Raw genomic sequence first — 17092 nt, 5'->3', positions numbered from 1 at the left:
TGTCATGGGAATCAAAAGTCAAACCAGCTTAACTCCGGTGAATATTTCTACATTTACCGGCGCTACTGTTTTTTTTTTTTTTTTTTTTTTTCTCGATGGAGAATCTGAGTACACGCCAATCATGAATCACAAGACCAGAATTAGACGCCATTGTCGTCCATTAACTCCACACCTTTCTTTCTTTCTTTCTGCCATAATTTTTTACTTTTGGTATCATCAACTATTTAAAACTTATGAACGACCTTAAATATATATATTGAATGTGCCTAATTATGATGATAAAAAGTGTTGAATTAAGTGAAAGAAATTTAAGTAGTTTAAACATTTGGTCATTTATTGTCTAGCTGTGTAACATAACTTTCTCTATAAATAGTATCGCTAGCATATATATATATGGAAAGATAATAATTACTTTTTTTTTTAATTTATAGGTAACAGTTAACTTATAGTTTTTTTTTTTAATAACATCAACTTTTGGTTTTAATATTATTGTGATTGTGATATGACAATTTTTTTGCGTCTATCAATAAAATAATTTAAATGTCGTTAATACAATCACGTTTCGATCTTCCATTATTGATTTTTACAAAAAAAAAAAAATCTCATAAAAAATATATCAGCTCAACCTACTTTGTATTTTTTAAGAAAATGAAATGTACTTATATTTAATGACATTTAGAGGACAAAAAATGATCATAATAATACTATAACCAAATGAGGATACTTGATAAAAAAATAAAAAATAAATAAAAAGATTAAAAGTGACTATCACCTATAAATTTAGGATAAAAAATGAAATTAACACATAAAGACAAACATACATTATTCATTGTCGAACAAAAAAAAAATCAATTTAGATTTTATCAATAACCTCGAAAATTAATTTTAAAAAATCTCAAGCCTAAACCCTAACGGGTTTAGTTGAAGCGAAGGAATTAAGTAAGAAAGGAATTGCAATTCCATGAGAAAAAGAATAATGTAGGAATAAAATGAGAGTTTAAATTCTAATGTTTGGTTTGCAATAATAAAATTACTGAGAATTTCAATTCCAATGTTTGGTATATGTATTGAAATTGAAAGGGAATAAGTAGTATAAAGTCCAAAATGTCCATTGTTGGTGTTGTTGTTGTTATAAAAAATTCAAAGAACATAAATGAAAGTTGATGTCTATAAACAATGCATATAAAGAATGCAAATTTTAAATAGTTGTTGCATATAAAGATTTAAAAGAACATACACGAAAGGAAATCAAAGAATAATACACGTTATAATCTAGAATGGAAGGCTATATACATCACTTTCAGTTAAAGAAAAAAAAAAAAAAAAAAAAAGAAAGAAAAAGGGATAACTTTGTCTCGGGATTAACTTTGTTTTTTCTTCCTAAAATCCACGGAATTGAAGTCTAATGGGGAACCATGGGATTCTAATTCCATGAAAATGAGAGAATTACAATTATGTAAAATTACAATTCCTTCCAATCAAATGAAAGAATTTAATTACCTTCAAAATTAAGTGAGAATGAAATTATAATTTCTTCCAACCAAACGTTCTGTAAAAGTAAACTAATTATGAGATATTGCAGCAAATTAGGAAAACTAATTAAGAATTGTCTCTTTTAAAAGACGAATGTATTATGTTGAAATATTAAAATAGGCTCTCCAAAAGTGGTAAGAAATTGAGTTTTGATAACCACTTTGAAATAATTTTTTTTCAAAACAATTAATAACAACACGTCATATTACCATTTAATTAATAGATCTCTTTCTATAAAATTTAGAAACTTCTCTATATTTCTTCTAAAGAAGTCCAACTTCCAGCCCAACTTGATTAGGCCTTTCCAAGGACCAACCCAAACTGACTAGACTTTTTTGGGCCTATATATATGTATTAGAGTTTATTTATATTAATAAATTAGGTATGAAGTAATGTAAAACAGATATATTTAATATTTACATTCAGTAATCATAATATTATTAGTTTTAACTCCATGTATAATACTTATAAATAATTTATATACACATAAAATTATATTAAAGTAAATTATCAAGTATAGTTAGTTTAGTTGGTTTAGACAATTATATAATAATGTTTTAATGATTAAGTGAGAGTTCCCTTGTCACCCAATATTTTTGATATATAATATAATATGAGAACTATGTCCTAAGTAACTAATATAATATGCTATGATCAAAGACTAAGAAATTAAGAAAAAAAAAAAAAAAGAGCAAGTCATTTTATAAAAAATTTGCTTTTGATATGTCAAAAAAATATTATACATTTTAAAATTGTAATATTTATAAAAAGTTAGTTGGTTGGCTCATGAGCGAACCCGCATTGGCCCCCAAACTAGTGCGTGCAAAAAATTTTAGTCCCTAACCCACTCCACCACAAGGCACAATTTAGGGTTTATCTACGGGTTTCGACCAACTCAAGTCCGGTTTGAACTTTAATTAAATTGGGTCAACCCAATCTTTATAAAATAAATAAATGAAACCATAAATGGGCTTATAGTGGGTCGGATCGAGTTGGCCCAATCCTGCCATTTTGACACCTCTATCCTAGAATAGCCAAGTGACGTCATCCAAAATGAGACAAAAAAAAAACAAAAAATGATTTCCAAAGTATTTCTATAACATAGGATTTGAGCTGATAAGTGGCATCGGGGTTGTGGAGGGGGGGGGGGTTGAATATGTTGTCACCACTACATGAAGAAGCAAAAACCCCATGAAGGTGAAATGGATATGTATACTAATATAGGACACATCGCCTAAAATAAAATGAATGCAAAAATTTGATTCCAAACGTATCCTTAGAGTAGTTGAGTGACATCATCTAAAATAGGCAAAAAAAAGGATCAATTTTCAAAGAATTTGCATTGCAATCAAAGTGTTAGGTGACATCGAGATGTGTGACATAGAATCGAGATGAGACAAAAAAAATCAATTTCCAAAGCATTTCCATAGAATCTGAGGTTATAGTTAGACATCTCTCCAACGGTGGGTGGGTGTTTACGTCTACGAGAAGAAGCAAAAACCCATGTACATGAAATGAGTACCGAATATGTGTTCTAACATAGAACACATCGCCTAAAATGAAACGACTAAAAAATCTCGATTTCAAGTGTATACCTAGAATAGTTACGTTGTGTGACGTCATCCAAAATAACTCCCCAAAAGGATAAGATAGATTTTCAAAGCATTACCATAGCAAGTGAAGTGTTATGTGACATTGAGATGTGTTCCAATCTAAAACACATCACCTCATATGAGATAAATTCAATTCTCATTTATAACATAAATCCTTTGTAATTAATCAATCTAATAAACACAAAATCCTATTTTGAATTTCCTTGCAAGTAAATTTCATATCATGGTCATTAACAAACTTTAATGTTTTAGTACAATATTAATTAAATCATTTTAATTTTGTAATTAATGTCATACTAAATATAAAATATATGTAATTCCTGTTATTAATCTATATATACATGTAAAAAATTATCAAGTATAACTAGATTGATTGGCGAAGAACACTATGTAAAGATATTTTAATATCTTATTAATTGCTCGGTTAAATGATTCAAATATTTATTTGAACTCAATTTTAAACTTTACCTACATACATAAGTATGGGTAAGGGTGAACATGTGTCACATCTACGAAAAAAAATAAAAGAACTTATAGAAATAAAATGGGTACAAGGTATCTGTTCTAACATAGAACACATCACTTAAAATCATGGTTATATATATATATATATATATATATATATATATATATATATATATATATATATACNTATATATATATATATATATATATATATATATATATATATATATATATATATATATACTTGAAAAAGCGAAAACAATAGAAAAATCATTTTAAATAAAAAAATGTAAAAACTTTATTCCGAGCATATCCCTAAATCGAGTAGCCGAGTGACGCCAACCAAAATGAGTCAAAAATAATAATAAAATCAATTTTCAAAGTATTCTAATAGCATACGAGGCGATAAGTGACATCCGAGGGGGGTGGGTGAGTGGTGGGTGAACATGTTGTCAATTTTACGAGAAGAAGCAAAAACTCTTGGAGGTAAAATGGGTATGTGCTTTAATTTAACATAGAACACATCGTATCAAATTAAACGAATGCAAAAATTTGATTCCAAGTGTATATCTAGAGTAGTTTAGTAATATCATTAAAAAAAAAAAAAAAAAGATTGATTCCCAAGGCATTATATATATCTACTGATGGAGTGTTATTAGGTGATATTGAGATGTGTTCCAATCTAAAACACTTTACCACACATGAGATGAACATCATTCCCGTTAATAACATAAATTCTTTACAATTAATCAATCTAATAAATACAAAAATCCAGTTTGTATTTTCATTCCAAGTAAATTTGATATTATTATCATCATTAACAAACTTTAATGCTTTAGTGCAATATAATATAAGACTAACATTATCCCTGCTAGTGTACCCCTTTCTAATTTATGTTGCAAGAGAGATTTGATTTTTATTTAATGCCAAGTGTATTGCAAGAAGAGAGAGAATTATATGGACTAAAATGAAGAGAGAATTGACTAAATGAATGGAAGGGCATAGTTAAACCTTTATGATAAAGCTGCAAAAGCTGTCAAAAATGACTGCCTCAGCACACCTTTTGATTCTTTTCATTTTTATTATTTATTTTAATATTAATTTATTATTATATTTATAATATAATATTATGTGGGTCTCATTTTAAAAAGTGAGAGATAGTTGCAAGAATAAGGATAGCTTAATATTAATTAAATTATTTAGATTTTGTAATTAATGTCATACTAAAGTTAAAATTTTAACTTCATATATAATGCTCATTATTCATCTATAAAATATAAAATTATATTTAACAAATTATCAAGTACAACTAGATTTTTTTTTTATTTTTTGAAAACAAGTATAACTAGATTAGTTAGCGTTGAAAATATATAAAGTTATTTAAGGGTGTGTTTGGAAACCCGGAAAATGATTTCTGGAAATCATTTTCCGAGTTTTTGGTGTTTGGGAAGGAGGTGGAAAATAGAGTCAATGGAAATGAACTTCTTGGTCAATGGAAAATAAGTCCAATTTTATGGAAAATGACTTCCCCTTTTTTTTGGGGGAAGTCATTTTCCGAAAGTTTGCTTCTTCCTTGTCCTTTTGCTTCTTCCATCTCCTTAGGCCTCCTAAATGCTTTAACTTCTTCATCTTCATCCCATCTTCTTGACATCTTCAACTTTTTCTTTTTGTTTTTAAGTAATAATTTATTTTTTTATTATGAGATTTATTTTTTTTATTTGACATCTGAAACCAGTCGGCTACTTTTATTTTTTATTAATTTTTTTTATGAGATAGATATTATTTTGTTGTGATTTTTTTTTTGTGATTATTTTATTTTTTGGATTGTATATTTGTTATAAATGTTGTTACATTTAAACAAATTAATTAAAATATTCAATTATATAATTATGTTCATTTTCCTACCTATTTTCTGGAAAATGAGCCAAACACACCAACACAGTTTTCTATTCTGCAGCCAAACACAAAAAAGGAAAATATTTTCTGGAAAATGACTCATTTTCCAGAAATCATTTTCCCGAAACCATTTTCCTGCTTTCCAAACACACCCTAAATATATTAATAGTTCATTTAAAGGATTCAAATATTTAATTATATAAACAAAGAGTCACAGACGTGTCGTTGAGCCACAAGCTACTTGAATTGGCTTGTCACATCTTACATTAAAAAGTGAAACCCATGGAGGTGAAATAGGTATGTGTTCTAACATAGAACATATCGCCTAAAATGAAATGAATGCAAAAACTTGATTCGAAGTACGCTATATTTCTAGAGTAGTTGAGTGACATCATACTCAATTGTTTTTTTTTTTTTTTAATTTTGTTACCAAAGTATTCCAAAACATATGAAGTGATAGGTGATATCAAAATATTTTATCGCATAAAGCACAATTATCTTTTATAACATAAATCCTTTATAATTAATAAATCTATTAAGCAGAAATCCTGTTTATAATCTCCTTCACAGTAAATTTCATATCATCATATCGTCATTGACCAACTTTAATGTATTAGTGCAATATTAATTAAACAAGGTCAATTGTATCTTATATATAATGCTTATTGTTAATTTATATACATATAAAATTATACTAAAGTAAAACGTTAAGTATAACGACTAAAAAAACCAGGCCAATTGAATTTTGTAATTAATGTAACGTTTTCCTGTTATTATTATCATAATTATTATAACATTAGGATTAGTTATAATAATATTAAGTAATTGATATGTGGTGCAACATTAATAACCTAATAGCCGGACTCCCATTATGATTAGGAGTCTGGTTAGGGTTTAGGAGACCTATTGGAATACAACCACAATGATGGCCAGTGGTTATATATAGGGTCACAAGTCCTCTCACAGCTCACACTACATTCCTCATACACCATCTAGAGAGAGCTGAGCCCAATGAGAGGCAACAACGCTTACGCGAAACTCTGTTGTAGTCCGGATCATTCAACCTTTGTTGATTAAGAGCTATGGCTGGAGGTTAGTACGATCCTGTTATCACATATTATGGTTACATGTGATATAATTATTCTAACAGTTGGTATCAGATTCCTGTATAATCTCTGCCTGGTTCTATTAATTGCATATACGTGATATTTAAATATGTTGTATACATTATACAATTAAGTTACATATTTAATTTTTTGCAATTAATTCGGGCTGCTGTAAATATTTTTTTGTTGAATTATTTTCCGCATAAAGAGTCAATTAAACAAAAGTCAAAATTAAACAAAATCAATTGGAATTTTTTTGGTTTTGGCTGCTACGCTGTTTTGGACTTCTTCACTTAAATTATCCAGTTGAATTTTGTCTAAAGTCAATATTAAAATTATTATTAAATTTTGAACAAATTATTAAGTTTTAAATTTGTTTGAATTTTAATTTTAATATTGAATTTTGATTTAAATTGCATTAAGTATAGCAATTTGAATGTTTAATTGAAGTCAATATCAAAATTATTATTCAGTTTTGAACAAATTTTTAAGTTTTCAATTTGTTCGAATTTTAATTTTAATATTGAATTTTTCAGTTAAATTGTATTAAGTGTTACAATTTAATATTTGGTTATGGAGTATGAGTTAATAATGTGCATAATCTGAGCATGCTATGTATGTCTTTACTGCAATAATTATTTTGACTGTTATAATTATGCCTCTAGAAAAGCATGTTCATTAAGACTGAATTTAGAGCCTTTTAGGTCTGAATTGTATGCTTATTACGCATGATTTAGTGCCTTTTAGATGAATTTAGTGCCTATTAAGAATAGATTATGCATATTATTACTCTTTCAGTCAATACTCCATTCGCGATTCTTGTTAAAGGATCTTAAAGCACATAAAGTACATAAAACTCTTCATAGTTTTACCCTATTTAAAGCCTTATCCTTAAGTGATTCTACATTCTTATAGATCAACCAAACGATTTTACTTTAAATATGAGAACACATGATTTAGGGAAGTTTCTTGGGGAGGAATACTAGTTTTCTGGCCCTGGCTTAAAACGCCTTGCTGGCTGAAACCGCTAAAATGCCTTCAGTCATATTGCTACTAGTCCCTTTGCGACGCTACTCTGTCTAAGGAGTTGGTTTTTTAATGGAGCCTTAGCACCAACCAACTTTCCTGGGAGTATACCTAAGGATTGTCTATCATGTTTTGGTTTAATTTGTTTGATTAGGCTTTAAATACCCTTGCTATTGTGATTATGTTTAGTTTTGGTCGATTAAAGAGTAGCCACAGCATCTTTAATTTACTGAAATTACACAATAAGTATTAATCACATAAAGTTTAGGCAAGAATCTTGTGATTAATTCTGCGTAATATGGCAAAATTTAGCCCACAAGCAATTTTGTTATATTTGTAGGGTTAATTAGGATGAAATACTAAACTATGATCATAATTTGCCCACAGGGATTATGTATCAGCATATAGTTTGGTAGGTTTGTCATTAAGGGTGGAAAAACCCAAATCGTACCCATTCCGTTTCCACCATTCAGTTTGATAGATTCATTCTGCGTAAAAATTTAGCCCACAGGCAATTTTTATGGCATACGAGTTTATCTTTTACATAATTTACATTGGTAATATTATGTACTACAGTTACTCTCTCTATTATTTGCCTCGAAAATTCCTAACCAAGCTTTCCTTTTTATTCTTCACAGCAACTCTACCCATTACTCAAACAATAACAATTGATATCCCTATGCTAGACGATGATAACCACAAAGAGTGGAAAGAGGCTATTCTCCTACATTTAGGTTTGTTAGGAGTGGATTACGCTGTTCTCAATGATGAGCCCCCCGCGGTTACTGCGGCAAGCACTACCACACAAAAAGAACTGTGGGAGCGATGGGAGAGATCCAATCGCATGGGCGTGTACCTCATCAAGTCAAAACTTCCTAAGGGAATACGGGGTACCGTTGAAGACATTGAGAAAGCTAAGCCTTTGCTTAAAGCCATTGATGATCAATTCGTTGATTCTAATAAATCTTTGGCTAGCACACTCATAATGAAGTTTATCAATCTGCGTCTTTCCACTGTTAAGGGAACACGTAAACACATCATGCAAGTTAGAGAAATTGCAACTCAATTGAAGAAGTTGGAGATTATTTTACCAGATTCTTTTGTGGTGCATTTTGCACTCAATACCCTTCCTCAAGAGTATAGCCCATTTAAGATTTCCTACAATACACATAAAGTGAATTGGTCTATCAATGAATTGATAACCATGTGTACTGAAGAGGAAACAAGGCTTATGACTGAGATTGGGGAAAGTGCTTTTATGGCCACAACAAGGTCTAAGGGAAAATCTGGAAAGACTAAGGGTTCTACTAACGCAGCTAAGGGCAAATTAACCCCAAAAGTTGACATAAAGAAGATACAAAAGTGTTTCTTCTGTAAAAAGAAGGGACACATGAAGAAAGATTGTATCAAATATAAGAAGTGGAAATCCCAGCAAGGTACTGTTCCCTCTTCTTTTGTATGTTTCGAATCTAATATGTCAGAAGTTAATACTTATTCTTGGTGGGTTGACTCTGGTGCAACAATCCACATTGCAAACTCTTTGCAGGACATGACAAACCTGAGAAAGCCGACGGGAACTGAGTGTAGCATCTTCTCTGGAAACAAGATTGCGTCACCAGTGGAAGCTGTCGGAGTTTGCAATTTAGTTTTGGATAGTGGTTTTGTTTTGATGTTAGAAAAGACACTTTATGTTCCTAGCTTCTCAAGGAACTTGTTAGAAAAGACACTTTATGTTCCTAGCTTCTCAAGGAACTTAATTTCAGTTTCTAGATATGTTCCTAGCTTCTCAAGGAACTTAATTTCAGTTTCTAGACTTGTACCCTTCGGATTCAGTTTTGAATTTAATACCAATAATTTCAAGTTATTTCAGAATTCTACTTCTGTTGGTACTGGTACATTGTCTGATAGTCTCTTTCGTCTTAATGTTGGTACTGGTACATTGTCTGATAGTCTCTTTCGTCTTAACTTAAAGAATGGTACATTGTCTGATAGTCTCTTTCGTCTTAACTTAAAGAATGATACATTGTCTGATAGTCTCTTTCGTCTTAACTTAAAGAATGATTCAGTTTACAATTCTTTACACGTTCAAAATGGCACCAAACGGTGCAGTATTAACGGTAATTCCTCAATGTTATGGCATCGGAGATTAGGTCATATCTCCCTAGAGCGCATTAAAAGGTTGGTAAAGGATGGAGTACTATCTACTCTAGACTACACTGACTTTGAGACTTGCATTGACTGCATCAAGGGTAAGCAGACAAACAAGTCAAAGAAAGGTGCCAATAAAAGTTCAACGTTGTTGGAAATTATTCATACTGACATATGTTGTCCTGACATGACGGTGTCCGGTCAGAAATATTTCATCACTTTCATTGATGACTTCTCACGATTTTCCTATGTGTATTTACTTAATCATAAACTTGAAGCATTGGATGCCTTTAAATTGTTTAAAGCTGAAGTTGAAAACCAATGCAACAAGAAAATACAGATAGTTAGATCTGATAGAGGTGGCGAATATTATGGTAGATATACTGAAAATGGACAAGCACCTGGTCCCTTTGCTAAGTTTCTTCAAGAACATGGGATTGTTGCCCAATACACCATGCCTGGTTCTCCAGACCAAAATGGTGTAGCTGAAAGAAGAAATAGGACCCTTCTGGATATGGTGCGGAGTATGCTTAGCAATTCTAAGCTTCCAAAGTCATTGTGGGCTGAAGCACTTAAGACGACAACGTATATATTAAACCGTGTTCCAACCAAGGCTGTCCCTAAGACACCATTTGAGTTATTCAAAGGTTGGAAACCGAGTTTGCAACATATGCGTGTTTGGGGATGCCCGTCTGAGGTGAGGATTTATAACCCACACGAAAAGAAACTTGACCCAAAGACCATTAGTGCTTTCTTTATTGGATATGCACAGTCGTCTAAGGGTTATAGGTTTTATTGTCCATCTCATATTACTAGGATAGTGGAATCAAGAAATGCTAAGTTTCTTGAAGATGACTTAATCAGTGGGAGTGATCGATTTAAGGACTTAATCCCTTCATTTGATCATACGGACTCTCGGCCTTCTACGTCATCTAGTGGTGTTGTACTTATCCGCAGTGCTCATCCAGTTCTGCCTACAGATATAACGCCCACTATTGAGATTCCACAAGCTGTTGAGGCTCAGCCTTTGGAAGGACCAGTTCAGGACTTACAACAACCCCCTGAACCGGATTTTGAACCAATGGTTGAACCAAATCAGGATTTACAGCAAGATCCTGAACCGATGCAGACTGAGCCAATTCAAGAACTGCTCCCAGTTCCTGAAGAGGTTATTGCCCCACAGCCTATGCAAGGTGGTGGAGAACCAACTTTAAGACGGTCTACACGGATAAGGCGATCAGCACTTCCTAGCTATTATGAAACTTATCTACAAGAATTTGACATAGGAGTCGAAAATGATCCTGAAACATTTTCTCAAGCAACAAGTTGTGCACAGTCAGACTTATGGCTTGAAGCCATGAAGGATGAGTTGAATTCCATGAAGAGCAATGGGGTTTGGGATCTTGTTGAGTTGCCTAATGGGGCCAAGGCCATTGGCTGCAAATGGGTTTTTAAAACTAAAAGAAACTCATTAGGCAACATTGAGAGATACAAGGCCAGACTTGTTGCAAAGGGATTTACACAAAAAGAAGGAATCGATTACAAGGAGACTTTTTCTCCTGTATCAAAGAAAGATTCATTTCGAGTCATACTGGCTTTAGTTGCACATTTTAATCTTGAGTTGCAACAAATGGATGTGAAAACTGCTTTCCTTAATGGTGATCTAGAAGAGGAGGTTTATATGAAACAACCTGAAGGTTTCTCTTCTAGGGGTGGTGAGAATTTAGTCTGTAAGCTTAAGAAATCCATATACGGTTTAAAACAAGCTTCCCGTCAATGGTATATCAAATTCGATGGGGTAATTTCTTCATTTGGTTTTGTTGAAAATCCCTTAGATCCTTGTATATACCAGAAGGTGAGTGGGAGTCGAATATGTTTTCTTGTTTTATATGTGGATGACATTTTACTTGCCACCAACGATAAGGGGATGCTTCGTGATGTGAAACAATTTCTCTCTAAGAACTTTGACATGAAGAATATGGGTGATGCCTCATATGTTATTGGCATCAAAGTTCATAGGGATAGGTCCCGGGGCACACTGGGTTTATCTCAAGAAACCTATATAAGCAAAGTTTTAGAAAGATTTCAGATGAAAAATTGTTCACCAAGCGTTGCTCCCATTGCAAAAGGGGACAAATTTAGTTTGGATCAATGTCCGAAAAATGACTTTGAGAAAGAATCCATGGAGAACATCTCTTATGCTGCAGCGGTTGGGTGTCTTGGATATATTCAAGTCTGTACAAGGCCGGACATTGCTTTCGCGGTTGGAATGCTCGAACGTTACCTGCACAATCCGGGATTAGACCACTGGAGAGCTGTGAAGAAGGTTCTAAGGTATCTAAAAGGAACCAAAGACTACAAGCTTGGGTTTAGGAAGACGGACAATCTAGATGTTGTCGGCTATTCTGATGCTGACTTCGCTGGCTGTGTTGATTCTCGAAAATCAACTTCTGGGTGCGTTTTTATTATGGCCGGTGGGGCTATCTCATGGAGAAGTGTCAAACAGTCCTTAATAGCCACTTCTACATGTGAAGCCGAGTTCGTTTCCTGTTTCGAGGCTACTTCTCAAGGTGTTTGGCTAAAGAATTTTATCTCAGGGCTTAGAGTTATGAACTCTATATCAAAGCCATTGAAAGTCTACTGTGACAACTCAGCTGCAATCTTCCTGGCTAAGAACAACAAAAGTGGGAGTCGAAGTAAGCACATCGACATCAAATTCTTAGCCATTAGGGAGCGTGTCAAGAATAAAGTTGTAATCATTGAACACATTAGGACTGAGCTGATGTTGGCAGATCCCTTGACTAAAGGCATGCCTCCATTTAAATTCAAGGATCTGGTTCAGAAAATGAGACTTTCATCTATTTTGTAATTTGTATATACATCCAGTTCAATAAAATTCTTTTGCATTCAGACATTTTCTCAATTAAGAGTGTGTACACCTGCATTTGCTTTATATTACTGAGAAAATGTACTAAAGTTGGACTTGAAATAAACATAGGGTTTGTTTCATTAAGTTTTGTTTCCTAATTAAGTGCTTAAGGGCAGTTTGCATTTGATCATAATGGATACTACTTGTATTAATGAGGACATATCACTATGGTCGGTGTTTTTCTGTTCTGGGGCAGGAGTGTTTGCACCAAGTGGGAGAATGTAACGTTTTCCTGTTATTATTATCATAATTATTATAACATTAGGATTAGTTATAATAATATTAAGTAATTGATATGTGGTGCAACACTAATAACCTAATAGCCGGACTCCCATTATGATTAGGAGTCTGGTTAGGGTTTAGGAGACCTATTGGAATACAACCACAATGATGGCCAGTGGTTATATATAGGGTCACAAGTCCTCTCACAGCTCACACTACATTCCTCATACACCATCTAGAGAGAGCTGAGCCCAGTGAGAGACAACAACGCTTACGCGAAACTCTGTTGTAGTCCGGATCATTCAACCTTTGTTGATTAAGAGCTATGGCTGGAGGTTAGTACGATCCTGTTATCACATATTATGGTTACATGTGATATAATTATTCTAACAATTAAATCATATTAAATTTAAAACTTCAACTACGTATATAATATAATGCTTGACATAAACAAATTTTATAACATACTATACAAAGTACAATGACATTTTGACATTTAACATTAACATACTATATTAGTTGGCGTAAACAACTATATAAAGATATTTTCAAAAAAAAAAAAACTATATAAAGATATTTTAATGTCTTAATAATTAGGTAAAGAATTCAAACATATACCGAAAGTGAAATGGATATGTATTCTAACTTACAATACATCGCCTAAAATGAAACAAATGCAACAACAAAAAAAAGCACAAATAATAAAAAAACAATTCCCAACGAACTCCTACAGTAGTAGAGTGACATAATCCAAAATGAGAAAAAAAAAAAAAAAGCAATTATAAAATATTCGCAGAGAAACTGAGGTGATAGATGACATCGAAATATGTTTATAAAAAGCGTCATCTCAAATGAGACAAACAATTCTTGTTTATAATATAAATTCTTTGTAATTAATCAATCTAATTAACACAAATCCCCTTTATAATTTCAATTCCTTCCAAGTGAATTTGATATCATTGTCATTAACCAAATTTGAAGCTTTGATGTTGGATTTATATAATTAATGACATACTAAATTTAAAATTTTAGTAGTTTCCAATTAATCCCAAAAAAAAAAAAGGCAACAAACTAAAATTCATATTTTATTTCATCAAAAATTTCAAAATTAACCATAAAATAATAAATATAAAAAAAAATCCAAAATGAACCTTTAAATAATAAGCATTAATATGGAAATGTGCTCTATGTTTGATTTTATTTATTTATTTATTTTTGAATTGAAAAAAAAAACAGTTCTAACTAACTCAGCATTGCTATAAATTTTTTAAAAATAAAAAATTAAAACATTATTGAACAATTTTCCTCCATCCGGTAAAAGTCAATCTCTCTCTTTTTTTTTTAAACAACAGCAACTTTATAATATATCAAACCGAAACCAACTGCGAAATACAACCATCAATCTCTCTTTATTGATTGCTAAATTAAAAATCTCTTAAGTAGGCAACTAATCATCAAATATTATATTATCAAATTAAATAAATTATATTATAGAAATAAATACATGAAATATTACTCAATCGGAGAAAAAGGTCAATTAAAAATACCCAAATAGAATTGAAAAGGATTAAAAAAAAAAAAATTTGTCTCTTTTTGAATGAACTGAAACTTTGTTTTAAAAATAAATAAATAAAATTTTCCATTCTTGGGTTTTGGCTCTTTAGGAAGAAAAAGTAGAGATGATGATCATCTAGTAAAGGGAATAATTTGCACCGGGAAGTGGATATGTTTAAATTATTAAAGTATTTATTTTTCTTGCTAGGAAAGGAAAAATAAATTTAGGTTTATTTACACTTTTTTTAGAGTAATAATGTCAATAAATTTACTAATTTACTACACAATTAATTAAATAGATAGATCATTGAATGAAAGTAAAATTTTGCAAATACAGTAATACACTACACCAAAAACAATATTTAGTGACGGATATAGATTTGTTTAGCGGCGGCTTAAAACCATGGGCAAATGTATTTTTCGATAGTTTTTTTATTATCGCGGAAATTAGTCAATAACTCATTTAATGGCAGTTGTATATAATTATCGTTAAGTATGTGTTGCAATAAAAAAAAAAACTAATTTGTTGTAGTTGTACAACAAAATCATGACTAAAATCAATCTTTGGACGGTAAAAGACATGACTGTAAGTCAGTAAAAACTACGGAGTAATTAAGATTATGCTCCTTTACAAATATTTTTAAGGATCATGCATGCTAAAGTGAAGTAGTAAAATTAAATTTTGGTAGATGTAAATATCATGATTTAGCATAAAATTCATCAATAAATTTTATACTAATACCCTCAAACTTACCTATATACAATACATGGATTGATTTATAAAAACAAACAAAAACACATAAAATATTATAATAAACTAATTACATATTTAACGTGCAATTTATGTGCAAGACATATATATATCTCACGTTATCCCAGTAACATAAATTTTTAAAAATAATTTCGTAGTTTAATTTGTTTCATTACATTTCTAAAATCTCATCATCCCAAAATTGTAAATGATAAGAAAATTTAAAAATAAAACAATTAAAATTAAATTAACCGCACGTAACATGCACGGCAATTTTTATTCCATAAAATAAGTTAAATACGAAGGATATATTGCAACACAAAAAAAAAAAAAAAAAAAAGTGGAATACGAAACATTAGAGAGAGAAGAAAAAAAAAAAGAGGAAAACTCTGCATGCGAAGCCAGTCGTGTATATAAACACGCACAGGCTTCTATATAAACCCACCGCCCTCATCCACCATTAACAGTAAAGCTTTCGCATCACCGGCCTTCCATTCTACAGTCATCTCTTTTGACTCATTGGGCACCATTTCACGAGGCAACTCCCTACCTGCTAAGCTCTATGGCCACTCATCATGAAATCAATCCAAACATACACAACTCCATTACTCCTCCTCAACCCCCCACCTCTAACGCCGCCAACCTCGAGTGCAACGCCGCCGCCGCGCCGAGCGGCGAGGGCGGCGGAAAGAGAGGCGGCGGGAAGGGGAGAGGCGGGCCGGATAATAGTAAGTTTAAGTATAGAGGCGTGAGGCAGCGGAGTTGGGGGAAATGGGTGGCGGAGATCCGGGAGCCGAAGAAACGGACGAGGCGGTGGCTCGGCACTTTCGCCACGGCGGAGGACGCCGCCCGAGCCTACGACCGAGCCGCCATTGTGTTGTACGGCTCCAAGGCGCAGCTCAACCTCCAACCGTCGGGACATAGCGACGACGGTTCCTCGTCTTCCTCGCAGTCCTCGAAGCGCTCCACCGCTTACTCCACCCAAAACCTCCGTCCGATCCTCCCAAAACCTCCCGGTTTCGGCCTCGTCCCGCCGCCTTCCGCCGCCGCAGGCGGCGGCGCGTACATTCCGTACGCCTTCAATCCTACCATCCAATACCCGCCGGAGATTCTCCAACAATTCTCCCTCCAACTGCCACAACCGCCACAACAACCGCCGTTCCGAAGCAGCGAAGCAATTGTGCTCTGCAATTCAAACCCTAACCCTAACCCTACACCAACTCCAAATCCCAACCACCCCGAAAGCGACCCGCAAACCCAACAACAAGACGATTTCTCATTCTACGACGAAATGAACTCGCTGGTGGGGTCCGTGGGCTCAAGCTTGTCACTCTCATCAACCATGGCGCCGGCGCCGGCGTTTGGAAGTCCGGGCTCGCCGATGTTCTGGCCCACCGGAGAAGACGGATTTGGCGGCTCCAGCATCTGGGATTACCCTAACGTCGATCAATACCAGCTCTTCGATTTCAACCAAGACAACCTCGGGAAGATCTAACCGGGTTTTTAATGATTTGTCTGAGAGAGAATTGGGATCTGCGGCAATGGTGTTGCATGCAAGAATCCTGTGTTCTCCTGATCGGCCGACAAGACATAAATACTAAATCGATCTTTTTAAGGTTTGTTTATGTTTTCTTATTCGATTTCATGTCTATCCGCTCTATATTTCATTTTAATTTCTGTTTTAAAAATACCTATATAGTATAATTAGCCATAAGAATTTGTACTAATATGCATGGCAGAAAAAAGGATAATTAAAGTTGTACAGTTTATATTTTTCATATTCATGATGCCTGGTTTGCTTCATTATCTTTTTTTTTTTTTTTTTTTTTTGAATAAGTTTGCTTCATTA

General features: G+C 32.8%; 1 protein-coding gene across 1 annotated transcript; it reads left to right on the top strand.

Moving 5' to 3' along the window:
- The first annotated feature begins 15805 nt into the window (after window positions 1–15805).
- LOC115999581 (ethylene-responsive transcription factor ABI4) lies at window positions 15806–16738 on the top strand. The gene has a single exon (XM_031239423.1). It carries the CDS (start codon window positions 15806–15808, stop codon window positions 16736–16738), a length of 933 nt encoding a protein of 310 aa, XP_031095283.1.
- The last annotated feature ends 354 nt before the right edge of the window (window positions 16739–17092 follow it).

The sequence above is a fragment of the Ipomoea triloba genome, chromosome 12 (genome assembly GCF_003576645.1).
Source record: "Ipomoea triloba cultivar NCNSP0323 chromosome 12, ASM357664v1".
NCBI classification, from domain to species: Eukaryota; Viridiplantae; Streptophyta; class Magnoliopsida; order Solanales; family Convolvulaceae; genus Ipomoea; species Ipomoea triloba.
This window is presented reverse-complemented; position numbering and strand designations above follow the sequence as displayed.